General features: G+C 40.6%; 1 protein-coding gene across 2 annotated transcripts in view; it reads right to left on the reverse strand.

Annotated features, from left to right (window-relative positions):
- Positions 1 to 17984, reverse strand: part of LOC100780905 (chaperone protein dnaJ 10) — a 28499-nt gene that overhangs the window by 2140 nt on the left and 8375 nt on the right. For both annotated transcript variants that reach the window (XM_003517562.5, XM_014777598.3), the window contains exons 7-8: positions 17823 to 17952; positions 17340 to 17498 (exon numbers count right to left, since the gene is read on the reverse strand). In XM_003517562.5, the coding sequence (XP_003517610.1) occupies positions 17340 to 17498; positions 17823 to 17952 (289 nt within the window). The remainder of the gene's footprint in view (positions 1 to 17339; positions 17499 to 17822; positions 17953 to 17984) is intronic.

The raw sequence follows: 17984 nt of genomic DNA on the forward strand, positions 1-17984 counted from the left end.
TATATAGGGAATGATTAGAAGAGAGAGGGGGATCTTTTTGGGATCAGAAATTCTGTTATGAGCAGAGGGCAATAGCCTCTTTGTAGGAGCCTAGCTTTGTGGCAGTTGGATTCATTCCTTCTGTATTTTCCTTTTTGTCTGCAAATAATACAATTCATTCCCTGGTTTACATTTTTATTTCTGTCCTTGTTCAATGGTGCAGAAACTTGAGGGAAGAGGTTGTTGTACAGAAACAACAGCAGGTGTAGTAGAATGAACAGGAAAATTATTCAATGGTGCAGAAACTTGAGGTGACCAAGGAGGATGGGTAGTACTTGGGGGAGACAAATCTGGATTTAGAGTAAAGTAGTTGGAGTTGAGGGAAGCAGTAGGTGAATTTGTGGGAAACAGATCAGAATAGGGAAACCTATTTTCATTGAAAATAACATCTTTGGAGATGTAAATTCTGCCTGAAGCAGAAAGACACTTGTAGCCCTTGTGGGAGGTAGGATATCCCAGAAAAAGACACTCTTGGGATCTGAAATCAAGTTTGAGTGGTATAGGGTCTTAAAAAAGTGAAACATGCACAGCCAAAAGTTTTTGAGAAGCTGTAATCAGGAGATTTGTTAAACAAAACAGAGTAAGGAACTGCAAAATTTAAGGAAGCAGTAGGTATGTGATTAATGAGGTAAACTGAAGTGGTGAAAGCATAGTCCCAAAATGTTAGAGGTAAGGAAGCATAATGCAGTAAGGTGAGATCAAGTTCAACAATATGGCACTGTTTTCTCTCCACCACACCATTTTGATGATGTGTGTGGGGACAAATAAGCCTATGAGAAATACAATGAGTGGCTAGGAAAGAGGTAAATGACCTGTACTCACCACCCCAATCAGATTGAATGCCCTTTATTTTGGAATTAAATTGATTTTCAACCATGGTCTTGAAATGTTGAAAAACAGTAAATGTTTCAGATTTAGATTTTAATGGATAAAACCAAGTAAACTTGGAATATGCATCAATAAAGGACACACAATACACATAACCAGAATGAGAGGTCACATGTGATAGACCCCATAGATCAGTAAAAATATGTTCCAAAGGTTTAGAGTAAACTGATTCAGATATGGAGGAAGGTAATCTATGTGATTTGCCCACACAACAAGAACAAAAATCAGGAACATTTTTATTGAATGGAGCAATTTTACAATGATTTAGAACAAACCCAAGAACATGAGAATTAGGGTGGGCAAGCCTAGCATGCCACATGGTGGTGGAGCTAGGAGCCAAAGACACATCTAAACATTTATTTACATCAGAAACAAAACTAGAATTGAAAATAGAACTTGAAGTGGATGAACAAGCAACAGAAGCTGAAGTTGATTCAGCTGAGGAGGACAGCAACACAGAATGATCTTGAAGCTTTAAATTTGGAAAGGAGTAGAGACCATCAACACCAACAATGCCTTGAAGAAGGACTTCATTGGTTCCCTGAATTTGACAAGACAAAGATGAGGATGAAATTCAGAGAAGACAGAATTGTCTTTCACAAACTGACTTACACTTAACAAGTTTTTGGTGATGGAGGGAACATGCAGTAAATTGTTAAGTTTAAATGAAAATTTGAGTTAATAGGAGATAAAAAGGAGGAAGAACCAGAACTGGTTATGGTCAAACCTTGGCCATTGCCTATGTAGATTTGATTTGGACCATCAAAATGACCTACCTGCTGATGTTTTGTGGTTCACCAGTGACATGGAATGATGCACCAAAATCAGGAATCCAAGTCGAATTTGCAGAGCCTTGAGAAGAAGCATTAGCCAACATAGCACTCGGTGGAGCTTGATGAGCTGCAGCACCTTGAGAGGTAACTTTGGAGTTGAGATTCACCCAAGAATTATTGAACTTGGTGTTAGATTGAACAAAATTAACTTGCACTGGTTGCAGAGTAGCTGGATCATATAGAACCAAAGACTCATGTGGCTGATAACTAGTGTCAAATCTGATTGATAATCTTGTGGTAACAAAGCCTCAACTTCAGCGTATAATCTTGTGGTAATCAAATTTGCTCCGGAGGGGTCACAAATTTGCTCTCAATCATAGAAACCACCAGAGTATAATCTTGTGGTAAACCTTCAAGTATCACATCAACATGCTCTTCATGTTGCATTGGACTTCCAACATCGACGAGTTCATCAGCAATGTTCTTGATCTGACTCAAGAACTCACGCATTGTTTTGCCTTCAAGAGAGGTGGCACGAAGATCTTTGCGTAACTACCTAGCACAAGCCTTTGTTTGCATGTGGTAATGATCATGAATCTTATCCCAAACCTGATAAGAGTGAATCAAAACAATAACACGCGAAAGAACAAATTTCGACAGCATCAATTGAAGCCAAACAAGCAACATCTGCCTAGCACGAGCCTTTGTTTGCATGTGGTAATGATCATGAATCTTATCCCAAACCAGATAAGAGTGAATCAAAACAAAAAATTTCGACATCATCGATTGAAGCCAAACAAGCAACATCTGATCCTGAACTTCCCAAGCTTCATAATCAGGATTGATATTTTCAGCATCACGATTTTCATCAATGAGAAATCGATGGATTAACAACAAATCACTGAAGCTTGTGCGACTTGATCACTGGTTCGATTTGCTGCCTCCAGTGAAGATAATTGAAATCATCGAGTTTCTCAGCTATAGAATTAGGAAAAGTTTAGGTTGCGGAAGGGATGGGATTCGAACAAGCCATGAGAAAAAGAGGAACAAAGGCCTTTAAAAAAAATCTATATGGCTCTAGATACCAACTTAGACAAACTGAGAGAAAGAATATTAGAGAGAAAAAAGGAGCTTTGAATTTCTTAACTAAAAACAAATTACAATGGGAGAATATACAGAGGCTGACTCATAAAGTTTGAGAGAGAAAAGAAGAAAGCTGAAAGATATTATTGTTGATTCAAAATTGAAAGGTTAGTTACAAACTGATTATGTTTCTATATTTATAGAGAGAACAAATATGATTACATATAACCTAACTAAGGCAGTTAACTAACCAAAGTTAGTTACTGCTCCAGCAGAAATAACAGCTTCTAACAAACTAACAGAAATAACAAACCATAACTGTTACAGCTGTCCTAACTTACTTAATACACTAATACTCCCCCCCACCCCCCAGCCCCCCCCCCCCACCCCCACATTGAGTTTGGACCTAAGAAAGAGAAATCGAGTTGGTGATAAAGGCTTAGTGAGGGCATCAGCCCATTGATCTATAGCAGGAATGTGATACAATTTGAGCTCTTTAGCTAAGACTTTCTCCGTGACAAAAAAGATGTCAACTACCATGTGCTTAGTCTGGGAATGAAGAACTAGATTATGACTGATAGCTACTGCACTTTGGTTGTCACAGTAAATCTTTGGGGTCTAAAACGGAATAGATAACTCTATTAAAAGAGTTTGAATCTATGTAACTTCAGTCGTGGCTTGAGCCAAGCTCCTGTATTCAGTTTCAGTGGAAGATCTAGCCACAATTTGTTGTTTCTTGGACCACCACGAGACCAAAATAAATCACTGCACCAGAGGTAGACCTTCTATCATCTGGATCCGAGGCCCAATCAGCATCACAAAGGGCTTTGATAGTGAAAGGCTGAGAGGAAGGAGCAGCCTTGAAGTCCAGACCACGATGAATAGAGCCTTTAAGGTACCTTAGAATGCGTTTAACAGCTGTCCAGTGAGAGTCCATAGGGTTAGCCATGAACTGACAGACCTTGTTCACAGCATAGCTTAACTCAGGTCTTGTAATGGTTGTGTATTGAAGAGCACCAACAACATACCTATAGAGAGATGGATCACGGAATAAATCTGACCCAGCTTTGGTTAACTTGCAATTAGCAGTCATCGGGGAAGAAATAGGTTGTGCTTCGGCCATTTTGGTTTTCTGAAGCAAATCTCTGATATATTTGCTTTGAGTCAGTAGAATAGTCCCATCAGCCACTGATTTGATTTCAATACCAAGAAAATAGTCAAGTTTACCCAATAGTTTAAGAGAAAAATTGGAATGCAGCTTAGTGGTGAGTTGCTGAATTACAACATTGGAGGTACCAGTGATAATAATATCATCTACATAAACAAGAATGTAGATAATGTGTCCTTTGTTTTAATAAACAAACAACGAAGGATCGCACTTGCTGGCCACAAACCCAAGCTGTAAAAGAATTCCTTTGAGCCTATCAAACCACTGTCTTGGGGCCTGTTTAAGGCCATACAAAGCCTTTTGTAGCTTGCAAACCAAGGTTCTATCTAAACTTTTGAAGCCTTGTGATTGTGGCATGTAGATAGTCTCTTCAAGATGGCCATTTAAAAAGGCATTGTTGACATCTAGCTGGAACAAATCCCATTTCTTAGTTAGAGCAAGAGTAATAATCAGCCTGATTGTAATAGGTTTTATCATAGGAGAAAAGGTTTCATTAAAGTCACAACCAGCAATATGATGAAATCCTTTAGCCACTAACCTAGTCTTGAACTTGTTAACAGTCCCATCTACATTCTCCTTAATTCTGAAGACCCACTTTTTTTTTTTGCACAGCAAAAATCGATATATAATTTTATATATAATGCAGTACTAGGTGTGCTGCATACAGAATAGATAGTACAAGGCACATATGCCTAACCCATCTGAAAATTACAAAATAACAATAGCTGGATCCAAAAAGAAACCACCCCTAAGACAACTCCTCCCTCAAACTAGTGGACCATTGGTTAAAATGAATATGGAAATCTTTGTCCATACATTTTAACCAGGCCCAGGAAAGAAATAAAGCTTCATCCATGACTTTTTCGGAGTTGAAATTCTGGTTATTAAAAACCATTGAATTTCTATGCTTCCAAATAGTCATAGATAAAGCTATCCAAAGCACTGCCCATCTATTGTCTATACATCTTTTGCTGCTCCAGTTTGAAAATTGGATAAAGTGATTTTTTGGATCAATGTTGAAAGGACCCACTCTGTCAGCCCATCTCAAAGCCTCCCACCAAAGGCATCTAGTTCTAGTGCAATCGAACATGACATGACCAATAGTTTCCTCCTCTCCTTCACATAAAGGACATGAATACGATGAAAGGCACACCTGCCTCCTTCTTAAATTAGCCTTAGTAGGCAACCTATCTTTAAAAATTCTCCAAGAGAATGCAGCTGCTCTTGGAGGAATTTTCAGATTCCACATAAACCTGGAAGCATTATCTTCATATTCTGAACTGCCATCTTCCATGAGAAAACTGTATGCTGATTTTGTGGAATAGGATCCACTAGGGTCAGCCCTCCAAATGAGGTGATCCATTCTAGAGGAGTGAATCTGAACCCCGTCAATCTCATCCATGAAAGCTGCCACCATATCAATTTCATGATCGAAAAAGTTTCTCCTCCATTGGAACTTCCAATCCCACCCATTTTCAGCATTCTGACCCATCAAATTAATAGTCAGGTCCTGTTGCTGACTCACCTGATATAAAGCAGGGTATTTGTCTTTAAGGGTTATATCCTCTTCCCTCCATTTGTCTTTCCAGAACTGGATTCTAGCCCCATTACCCACCTTCCACCTCAAGTGAGTAGTCAAACTACACTGGTGTTGCTGCTGGAAGATAAGTTTTAAATCCCTTCCACCAAGGAGAACTGTCACCACTACCTTCTACCATGTAATAAGGCATGCCATCCCCCATATAAAGACACTAAAATTCTAGCCCACAGCTGCTGAGGATTGTTTGCCAACTGACAACCCCATTTGCCTAACAAGGCTTCATTGAACTTGTTCAAATCTTTAATACCCAATCCACCTCTACTTTAGGTAAACAGACTGTATCCCATTTAACCCAAGGGATCTTATATGTGTCATTGCCACCACCCCAAAGGAAATTTCTTTGAATAGCTACTATTTTCTGAAGACCCACTTACAACCCACAGCTTGTCTGTCTTTGGGAAGAGGAACAAGATCCCATGTTTTATTGTTAAGAGCCTCATACTCTTGTTTCATAGCAGCAAACCATTGAGGGTCAGCAAGAGCCTGTTTAACAGTCTTAGGTTCACAATGTGCCAAAAACAGTAAAGGATGTAGCCTAGATTGATGAATTCCAGACTTGGATCTGGTTTGCATAGGATGGACATTTTGTGAGGGAAGAACAAGATTATAAGGAGAACTGACAGTGTGAGACTGAGAAGAAGAGGTACTGGACAATTCACTTGGATTTCTATGTAAGTCAGAAACAGTGTTAGAGTGTTCATCAGTAACAGAATTTGGTTCAGCATTTGAAAGAGAAGATGATGTGACATTTTGAGAATTAGGAAATTCAATATTAAGAGATCTCGAGGGATCGACACTTACAGAAGTAGAATTAGTTTCAGCATGTTGAGAAGAATGACTGAGTTCATTAAGGGAAGATGAAACAAGAGGAATATGAGCAGTGGGTAAAAAATCACTCTTAGAAGAAGTGACAGAGTTGGATAAAGGTGGAAAAAGATCATTGAAAGGATATTTAAGCTCATTGAAGATAACATCTTTGGAAACATATAATTTGCCATTAGGAGAGAGACACTTGTAGCCTTTGTGAGAGGTGGATAACCAAGGAACAAACATCATGTGACCTGAAATCAAGTTTGTGTTTATTATAGGGTCTAAGAAAAGGATAGCAAGAACATCCAAAGTTCCTCAAAAAATTGTAATTAGGTGACTTGTTGAACAAAACAGTATAAGGAACTTGAAATTTAAGAGAAGCAGTGAACAGAGATGAGAGAGAGAGGTAGAGCGAGACATTATGGGTGGGTGAGAGAGAGATACAGAGGTCCATTAGGTGGTAGCCACAGAGCGAGCCCCGGGGAGGACCCCCGACGGGTATATCCAGGGAAAGAAGGAAGATACCAGCACTCCGGCATTTCAAACTAGCGCGACCACAAGGAAATTTCATCTTTTTACTTCACTCGATTCTCGAACGAAGTCACAGAGAAGGATTTATGGTTCCATTTCAAGAAGTGGGGAGACGTGAGGGAAGTATTCATACCAGCTAGAAGAAGCCGTAGTGGAAGAAGATATGGTTTTGTCCGGTTCAAAGGTGTCAAAGACATCCCCCTTCTGGTAAAACAGTTGGACGGGACTGTCTTGGGAGGGATGAAGCTTTACGTCAATATACCCCGTTATGGCCGGGAGAAGCTTAGAAAAGAGGAGTTAGAAACCAAAGGACAGACCCAGGTTGCTAGGAATCAATACATGGGTGATCGAGCACCAAAACAGCGTCCCACAGACCCGGGTTCATATGTCGCAGCTCTAAAAAGAAACCTAGGACCCCCGAGACAAAGGTTGACGTTTATCAACCACACCCAGCGGCAGGATTCTACAAAATCCTCTGTTATTCTTAATATAGGGCCTGCAGATTATAACTGGGTAAAGGATGCATGGGTAGGAAGATTAAAAAACCCAGCTATGGTAGACAGATTGGAGGAGGAACTACTATGGGAGATAGGATAGGATATTTCTCCTAAGCATATCGGGGGCGACCTAGTTTTGTTATTAGGGCTCAACGACGATGGAGCTGAGAAGCTCATGAACGGAGGTCGACAAGGAAGTGCATCGCCGTTTTATTCAATGGAGAAATGGAGTCCAAACCTGCGTACTGGTTTCAGAATAACTTGGGTCCAGCTATGGGGCATCCCGCTTCAGGCATGGGCCATGAAGTACATGCAGCAGATAGTAGCGGCTATGGGGGATTTGGTGGATATAGATGATGACGCGGAGGATAAAAGGAGACTGGACAGGGCTTGGGTGCTTATAAAGACCCCCTGGGCTCCGATGATAAGGCACACGGTTGATGTACACATAGGGAAAGAGTGCTTTAGGGTGTCTGCAGTGGAGGAATGCGGTGGCGGAAAAAACGAATGTTGCAGATGTCGCAGTGGCGCATGTGTTTCGTCGGAGGAGAGAGACTCCGACGAAACCTACTCTGGAATTTCCACTCCGAGGTCAGCTAACTTTTTGGGGAAGGAAGACGACAATCACCTCATAACGACGCCGGAGACAACAGACCCCCACAGAGCAGCGCACCCATCCATTGACGGAGAAGATGGACACGGAACAAACCTTTTACCCGACGGACATCGACATTGCCATTCCACGTTGGATAAAGCTTGCGACCCGCGGGTAAGGACCACACCAGGTCAGGATACCATGTTTGAACAGATAGCGTGTGCAGTGCGGCAACCAACGGTCACCTCCCCTCAGGAGTTGCAACCGGATGAAGGTGATGTTCAGTGCATTGGGAGCGCCGCTCTTGAAGAAGGGAGGAAGATAAGACATGAAAAAGGAAAGTGTGAGGTGGGGTGTAACTGTGACAAAGATAAAGCTCCTTACTTAAATACAGTGGAGATATGTGAAAAAACAAAAGAATATGGTGACGTGGCGGAAACTAAAACCTGGCCAGTGTTGGGTGCGCCAGCTGGAAACGAAAATTCAAACCAACAAGGCCATCACGTGTTAACACTTTCAGATGCAAGGTATGAAGTGGGTGAGTGCAGCTACGGGAAGGAAATTGGGCCCAATAGAAGTTTGGGCTTTACTAATACTACCCCAACAAAGAACACACATATGTTGGGCTTTCCTTCACAAAATAATAATGGTGCAGCGGACAGTACATGCAAGGTTTACTCTAGACAGAGGTGGTTCAAAAAGAAACACAACTCGGGCCCCATTCCACCTAGTACAGAAGTTGAAAGAGGATCTAATAGCTTGAATACCCATCAATCTCAAGGTCTGATGCAGCTGGAGGGCAATTACAAAATAACCTGCGACGGCATAAATAGGCCAGCAACACAAGAAGAAGCTACAGAAGGAAATCAGGAGACACAACAAATTCAAGAGGCTACCAATATATGGAAGATGGCTACTTGTCTAGGGATTACAGGTGGGGATGGTCAGCAATCAATCATCAATAAATTAAAAGAAATGGAGGTTAGAGACAAAAACGAAGCAGAAAGGAGGGGAGCCAGGGATAATTGCCCATGAATATTATATCGTATAATGTAAGGGGACTAGGGAGGGGGGTGAAATGGGCAAGTATTCGAAGAATGATCAAGACGGAGAATGTCGATATGTTCTGTTTACAGGAGACAAAGAAGGAATTGATTGATAAAACTATGTGCCAATCATTGTGGGGAGATGGTGAGGTCTGTTGGGAGATGCAACCAGCTACTAATACAGCTGGAGGTATTCTTTGTTTATGGAGTGAAAGAACCTTTAAGCTACAGAATAAGATCATCGGCCATGGTTTCATTTTGCTAAGTGGGGAATGGATCAAAGAAGCACTGCCAATCAACATAGTCACAATATATTCACCTTGCGATATCCAAAATAAAAGGGCACTGTGGGAGCAGATCAAGCAGCTGAAAATAACATAGAGTGGAGGTATATGGTGCATCTTAGGTGACTTTAATAACATCAGGGATCCAGCGGAAAGATTTGGTACATGCCAAAGAGAGTCAGGGATTAATAGCATCAAAGAATTCAATGATTGGATAGATGAACTGGAGGTTGTGGAAGCACCATGGGTGGGTCGCAGTTTCACTTGGTTTAGACCAAATGGGGCATCTCGGAGCAAGCTTGATAGATTCTTGATGTCTCCGGAGTGGCTTGACAGATGGCGAGCAACTACCCAAAACACTCTTCCTAAAAAATTTTCGGACCACTGTCCAGTAATGCTTAGATCCTCATCTATAGATTGGGGCCCGAAACCATTCAGAATTCTAGATTGTTGGTCCTCAGATGCTTCATTCAAAGAAACAGTTCATAATTGCTGGTCTTCTATCCAGCAAATAGGTTGGGGTGGCTTTGCTCTCAAACAAAAAATTAAGAGACTCAAACAAGGGCTGAAGACTTGGAATAGGGAGAAGTTCGAAAACACTTTGAAGAAGGTTAAGAAGATAGAAGAGGAATTAAATAAACTAGAGGTGGACACAATTCATAGACAGCTAACTACCCAAGAGGAGACCCAAAGGAGAGATTTGCAGGAAGCTCTATGGGTAGCTGCCCAAGCTCATGAATTGGTATTGAGACAAAAGGCAAGAATAAGGTGGATCAAGCAAGGAGATTGTAACTCCCGGTATTTTCACTTGACGATGAACGCTACTCGCAGAAATAACTTACTTAAGGGACTCATGAAGGGTGAAACATGGATTGCTGACCCAATTAAGGTGAAGGAGGAAGTGAGATCCTTTTTTGCATAGAAATTTCAGGAACCATATGCCCACCGAATCAGGCTTGACGGAATCTGTTTTCAGTCTTTATCTCAGCACCACAACGACATGTTGGTTGCCCGCTTCCTAGAAGAGGAGGTAAAACAAGCTGTTTGGGATTGTGGAAGCGACAAGAGTCCAGGACCCGAGGGATTGAACTTCAAGTTTATAAAACAGTTTTGGCAGCTTCTGAAACCTGATATCCTTCGCTTCATAGACGAATTCCATGTTAATGGTGTCTTCCCTAGAGGCTGCAATGCATCCTTCATAACTCTCATCCCCAAGGTGGCTGATCCACTATTTTTGTGTGATTACAGACCTATTTCCTGAGTAGGCTGTATGTACAAAATAGTATCAAAGCTGTTGGCAAATAGAATGAAGAAGGTGATGCCCTTCATCATTGATGAGTCTCAATCTGCTTTTATTGAGGGAAGACACCTTTTACACAGCATGCTCATTGCGAATGAAGTCATCGAAGAGGCAAAAAGGGACAGCAAATCGTGCCTTGTATTCAAAGTCGATGTCGAGAAGGCATACGACTCGGTGTCTTGGGATTTTTTACTATACATGCTGCAAAGAACAGGTTTCTGCCCTAAATGGGTTAAATGGATAGAAGGGTGTTTGAAATCAGCCTCCATTTCAATCCTGGTAAATGGCAGTCCATCAGCTGAGTTCATTCCTAGTAGGGGTATTAGACAAGGGGATCCTTTGGCCCCTTTCTTGTTTAATGTGGTGGTGGAAGGTCTGAATGGCTTATTAAAGAAAGCTAAGCAAGAAAATCTGTACAAGGGCTTCCAAGTAGGCAGACACAAGGTGAACATTAGCATCCTTCAGTATGCAGACGACACAATTTTTTTTGGGGAGGCTAGTATGGAGAATGTTGTTGCAATCAAGACTATCCTAAGGGTGTTTGAGCTAGCTTCTGGTTTAAAGATCAACTTTGCAAAGAGTTGTTTCGGAGTTTTTGGTCAGTCGCAACAATGGGAACATTAGGCAGCGAATTACTTGAACTGCAGATTGCTGGCACTTCCTTTACTTTATCTGGGTATACCAATAGGGGCAAATCCAAGGCGGCGACAGCTGTGGGACCCTATCATTCATAAATGTGAGGGGAAGTTAACAAAGTGGAAGCAGAAACATATATCCTTGGGGGGAGAGTGACATTAATAAAATCAGTGCTAACGTCGATCCCGATTTATTTCTTTTCTTTTTTCAGGGTAACTAAAGTAGTGGCGGAGAAATTGGTGCGGGTGCAGCGTAGGTTCCTGTGGGGAGGAGGTTTAGATCAAAATAAGATTGCATGGGTGTCGTGGAAGTCAATTTGTTTACCAAAAGAGAAGGGCGGCTTGGGCATTAAGGATATTAATCAGTTTAATTTCGCATTACTTGGAAAATGGTTGTGGAATCTCATGCAGAATAAAGGAGAATTATGGGCTAGAGTTCTTGAATCCAAATATGGAGGATGGAGGGGTTTATTCGAAGTAGACAGAGTGGGGGCTGAATCAGTTTGGTGGGGAGATCTAAAAAGGGCTCTAATTCAATCTCAACAGGGTCAGATTCTTCAGAAAGGCATGAAGTGGAAGGTTGGCAGCGGTGATAAATTTAAATTCTGGGAGGATAGGTGGATTTGTGGAGAGGAATCATTGACTGAAAAATTTCCCAGACTATACTCAATTTCCCTTCAGCAGCAACAGCTCATACAACAGATGGGAAGCCACAAGGATAGTGGCTGGGAATGGAACTTTACATGGAGAAGACCGTTGTTTGATAGTGAAATTGATAGGGCAGTCAGCTTCCTAACTGAGGTCCAACACAAGGTTATTCAGCAACAAGATTTTGATGGATGGGAGTGGCTTGGAGATCCAACTGGTCAATATTCAGCTCATACTGCCTATAGTATGCTTGGGGAAGGATTAGAAGCTGGAACACTGGATGAGTGTTATTCAAAATTATGGAGCATAAAGGTCCCAAGCAAAGTAACTGTCTTTGTGTGGAGGCTACTCAGGGATAGATTACCTACAAGGCTAAATTTACAGCGGAGACAAGTGCAGCTCACTGACATCTCATGCCCTTTTTGCAGAATCAAAGAGGAGGATGCAACTCACCTATTCCTACACTGTAGCAAAATCCAGCCTCTTTGGTGGGAAACTATGTCTTGGCTGAATTTAAAAGGTGCTATCCCCCTCACCCCTAAACAACACTTCCAGCAGTTTATCGATATTCAAGTGGATGGTGCTCGGCTCAAGAGATGGCAATGCTGGTGGATGGCACTAATGTGGTCTATTTGGAAGCTAAGGAATTCCATAGTCTTTTCTAATGCAGCTTTCAATGCTAATAAATTGTTTGAAGATGCAACATTCATTCTCTGGACTTGGCTTAGAAACTTTGAGAAGGATTTCTCTATTCACTTTAACCAATGGTCCAATAGCATTAGACAAGGGTTTTATTTTCAGTAGGGGATAGATCATTGTGGGATATTAAATGTCATTTCATTTTCCACGCATAAAAAGGTTCTCTCCCAGAATGTATAGGTCTGATCGTGGAACCTTTTGTATGGTGGCTTCTATTTTGTATTTAGTACCTCTGGTACTCCAAGTTATATATATATAATATTATCTTTGCTGAGCAAAAAAAAAAGAGAAGCAGTGGGAAGTCAGTTTATCAAATAAACATCAGTTTGGAGGGCAAAATCCCAAAATTTTAAAGGGAGAAAAGCTTGTTTGAGAAGAGCGAGGCCTAACTCAACAATATGCCTGTGTTTTCTTTCCACAACACCATTTTGATGATGTGTGAGGGCAAATTAGCCTGTGAATGATCCCATGGGTTTTGAAGAAATGAGGTAAGAGGTCTAAATTCACCTCCCCAATCTATTTGAACACTCTTAATTTTGGTATCAAATTGGAGTTCATTCATGGTTTTAAATTGCTGAAAAACAGAAAATTTTTCTGATTTATTTTTAAGAAAACAGATCCAAGTGAACTTAGAATAGGCATCAACAAAGATGATATAATAAGAGAAACCATTTCAGGATGAAATATGAGATGGTCCCCATAAATCACTGTATATAAGTTCAAGAGGAGCAGAATATACAGTTTCAGATAGAAAAGATGATAGTCTATGTGACTTTCCAACACAACAAGCAGCACAAAATTCAAACATAGTTGTGAACATCAGTCACCAATGAATCCATATGGTGGCAGGATTTAAGGTCAGTCATCCATGAACAAGCTGTGCATGGTCTGTTTCAATCTGCAATAAATTGGAAAGTGGGGTGTGGGGACAAAATCAGGTTTTGGGAGGACTGCTGGCTCATGGAACAGGAACCTTTAAGGGCGAAATATCCCAGATTGTATAATATATCCTGTCAACAGCAGAAGCTTATCCAGGATATGGGATGTCACTCTGCAAATGTTTGGGAATGGAAGCTTGAATGGAGAAGACACCTTTTTGACAATGAGGTGCAAGCGGCAGCCAGTTTCTTGGATGATATCTCGCGGGGTCATATTGATCGTTGGACATCAGACTGCTGGGTTTGGAAACCAGAACCTAATGGCCAATTTTCTACAAGGAGCGCATACCGTATGCTACTAGAAGGACCAGCAGCCTAGACTGTGGATGAGGCTTTAGAGGACCTATGGCAGCTCAAAATCCCTTTAAAAGCAACAACATTTGCTTGGCGATTGATCAAAGATAGAATCCCAACTAAAGGGAATTTGCGGAGAAGACAGGTTCAGCTGAACGATTTGATGTGCCCCTTCTGCAGTAGACAGGAGAAGGAAGCCTCCCACCTGTTTTTTAATTGTCCAAGAATTCTCCCCTTATGGTGGGAATCCCTAGCTTAGACCAAAAGTGTGGGAGTATTCTCCCCCATTCCTAGGCAGAATTACATGCAGCACACGCTTATCTCAAAAGGAAAGAATCTGCAGGTTAGGTGGAAGTGTTGGTGGGTGGCATTGACCTGGTCAATCTGGCAGCATCGAAACCGGATTGTTTTCCTAAATGAGGCTTTTAATGGATCCAAGCTAATGGATGATGCTATTTTCCTAGTTTGGTCTTGGTTTAGACAGCTGGAGAAAGGCTTTGCCCAGCCCTACAACTATTGGTCTAGTAATTTATCAACAACATTTTTTGATTAGGGTAGCAGTGCAGGGTTATTGTATTCTCTTTAGATTGGCACATGATTCGTAGGACCTATGGTTTTGCTAGTCTGCTGGTTTCTACCTTGTATATTTAGTACCTCTGGTACTCACAGTTATTAATACAATTTATAAATTTGCTGATAAAAAAAAAACTATGAGTATATTACAATGATTAAGCACAAGCCTTAGTACATTAGCATTAGGATGGCCCAATCTAAGGTGCCATATAGTTTGAGAGCTAGTGCTAGGTGTTGTTTTAACATCAGAAACAATATTTACAAAGGAATCAGAAATTTGTGTATTAGAACCACTAGAAACAGAAGTAACAACAGAATCAACATTGGAATTTGAAAGTAAGCAGGTGGCTGAGACAAAATCTTTGACTGCAAGATGCGGAAATATGTAGAGGCCATCAGAACCTTGAAGTAGGATTCATTGGTTCCCTGTGATTTCACAGCACAATGATTAGGATAAAATTCAAAGAAAACATTGTTATCCTTAGAAAATTTGCTGACACTGATTAAGTTTTCAGTGATGGCAGGTACATGTAATAATTGTTTTAAGGGCAGACTGACTCTAGGATTAATAGGGGAAACAAACTTTGTGTAACCAGAAGACTTAATAGAAAGGCCTTGGCCATTACCTATGTATATTTGATCTGGTCCCTCAAATGGACCAAGCTGCTGGATGTTTTGAGACTCTCCAGTTATGATGCATCCGAACCTATCCAAGTAGTAGAGTTAGGATCTTGATTTTCAGAATTAACCAGCATTGCACTAGGTTGGGAGTCTTTGTGAGAATTAGTTCCCTGGTTTTGTTCTGAACCGAAGGTGTTTGAAGAGTTCTGGTTCCATCAGCGTGAGAGATGCGTTTGGCTGAAAATCAGAATCATAACGAAAATGACACACCGCTGCTGTGTGACCAAATTTGAAGCAAACTTGGCACTGGAAATTTGCATAACGACTACGACCTCTACCGCCCCCACGACGACCTCCAACACGGCCAAAGCCATTGCCTCCGCCACTGTAGCCACCGCCATAGTCAGAATCACTGCCTCCACAACTGTAGCCATTGCCACGATTGAAGTCACCACGATTTCCAGAATAATTGGATTGATTTGTGAACTGAAATTATTTGAGGATGAATTGTAACCTTGAGCAACATTAATCAATGGTGAATCAGCGAAGCGCTTCTGAAACTTTTTCATGCGTGCCTCATGTGCGAGCAGCAGTGCCTCTACTTCTCCAATCGGAAGTGGTTCAAACTTACTTTCGATCACTGGACCGTACTCCCCTGGTAAGCCTTCAAGAATCGCGTCAAGGTGTTCACACACGGAAGAACATGATCTCCACACGATCCAAGCGCATCAACTATGCATTTGATGCGCAAAAGAAACTCACACATTGGTTTTTGCTCAAGCATTGTAGTTCTGAGTTCTGTTCGAAGAATCCTAGCTTTCACACGTGTTTGCTTTTGAAAATACTCATGGATATGCTCCCAAAGCTGATATGAATGAACACATCCGATAATTCGAGATAGGATGAAAACTGAATGAGTCGATTGGAGCCACGATACGAGAATCTGATCTTGTTGTTCCCGATCGGTGTATGCTGGATTTTCATTTCTAGCTTCACAATCTGCATCTGTGAGAAAGTGCATTGGGATCTGAGGACTTGCCACGAAATGCTGAAGTTTATGAGCCTTGATGACAGGTTCTACCTGTTGCCTCCATAGCAGGAAGTTAGAATCATCCAACTTCTGAGAAATCGGATGAAAAGAAGTAGCAGAAGCGAAATTCTGATTAGTCGCCATGGATAGACCTCAAGCTCTGATACCATCATAGAGTTTGACTCGCAGTGTTCACCGGAATCACATTGGAAAGAGGTGTCGCAATGTGCTCCGGTGGCGGAGGAGGAGGAGGATTTGCGGAAGCAATGAAAAAAGCCTAGAATTGAAAAACTAGCTTTGTGATACCATATACGAATCTTAAAAGTAAAATTGAGAGAGAACTAAATTGAGGTGAAAGAATATTGTATTCAACCCAAACAGAAACTGAGAACAATACAGTTTATATAACAGTTACAGTTATGTAGGTGTCAACTAACTTGAGTTAGTGACAGCTGTCAAACAGCTGTCCTAACTAACTGTCTAACTACCAACTATAGTTAGATTCACAACATGACTAAAAGAAAAGAAAGAGTTACACAAGGTAAGTATACTCCTATAGGAAATAAATCTGAATAAAATTAGATCAAATATATTTTCGGAAGTTTTAATCTTGGTTATTGTATTTCCTTCTCTCTCTCTCTCTCTATATATTTATGGGAGATTTGTTTCCTGTTTACAGGAGATTTATTTTCCTTATTTATAGCAGATTCACTCCGCATAAATATTGATTGTACCATTATTCTGGATCCATTGAGAAATAAAATATTTTCTCTAAACCTAGAGAATCCGTGTTAGATCTTTCGATTTACGATCCTAATTCCCCATCCTGTTCCAGAGTAAGATCTTGATTTCAACTACAATGGTTCTTCTACTTTCCAAGTAGCCTAGGTACTTTGTATAGCTAGGCTCAACGTATCTTAGGAAGTTGTGATAACTTAATTGCTCCTTTTAAATTGTAGTTGGCATTGATTATCTTTGTAAATTGTAATCCTCATAAATATAAATAGATCATTCAGCTGAGTGGTAAAACTCACTCAAGCACATTCAGAAAAACTGTTTTTCTTTTTTTTCACATGAACTGTACTTTGCCACAAAAGTCTGGTTCACTGTTTTACCAAAGCCTTTATGGGCAAGGTCAATTCAATCCAACCAAGCCTCAAGAAACACCCAAGGTGGAAAATGAAAGTAAAATAGTATATTAAGACATGATATGAAGTTAATCACATGATTGGCATCAAGAAATCATATGACAGCCAGGAAAGGCTAAAAAGTACAAAGTTTGCTCACCTGTTGCTGCTGTAACTTGAGATTTAATAGAGTGCCCTTTGTTTCTAAACCACTCAGCAATAAAAGGCACACCCAAATAAATTGCTTTCTTCCCTAGCTCTTTTGCTGCCTGCCTTGCGTATATGTAGCCAATGGTATTCAACATATCAACCCCATAAGCTGTATAATGACAAGTATGACAACAACTTAATTCAGCAAAAGTACCTCAGTTACAATCCTGCTAAGGAGAGTTAGGTTGATATTCAAATATTAGGCAAATGTTTTTTCCATGTCATGTAAAGTCAATCTTTTTAAACATATCATGATTTTATAAACAAGAAATATTAATTTGAAGGACTTTTTACAACCACAGATTGATTTGTAACCAAAAAAGCATCAAAATGAGATGTAACTATGTATTCTGATAATGTAATTTTGCAGCTACATAACACATTTGTCCTACATGTTCCTCACATGTCTGGAATTATTCTTAGGGAACAGTACCTGCATTAGATAGCCGGGCTACTTCAGCTTCTGCATCATTAACAAAACCCTCTTTGTTTCCTTGAACATATTGGTTGAGTCTATTTTTCAGTATCTCTGCAAGCTTTTCTTCTCTCTCCTTCTGAACAACCTGTATCAAGAATAAATCTGTCAAGACAACAA

Source organism: Glycine max, chromosome 1 (genome assembly GCF_000004515.6).
Source record: "Glycine max cultivar Williams 82 chromosome 1, Glycine_max_v4.0, whole genome shotgun sequence".
Classification (NCBI taxonomy): domain Eukaryota; kingdom Viridiplantae; phylum Streptophyta; class Magnoliopsida; order Fabales; family Fabaceae; genus Glycine; species Glycine max.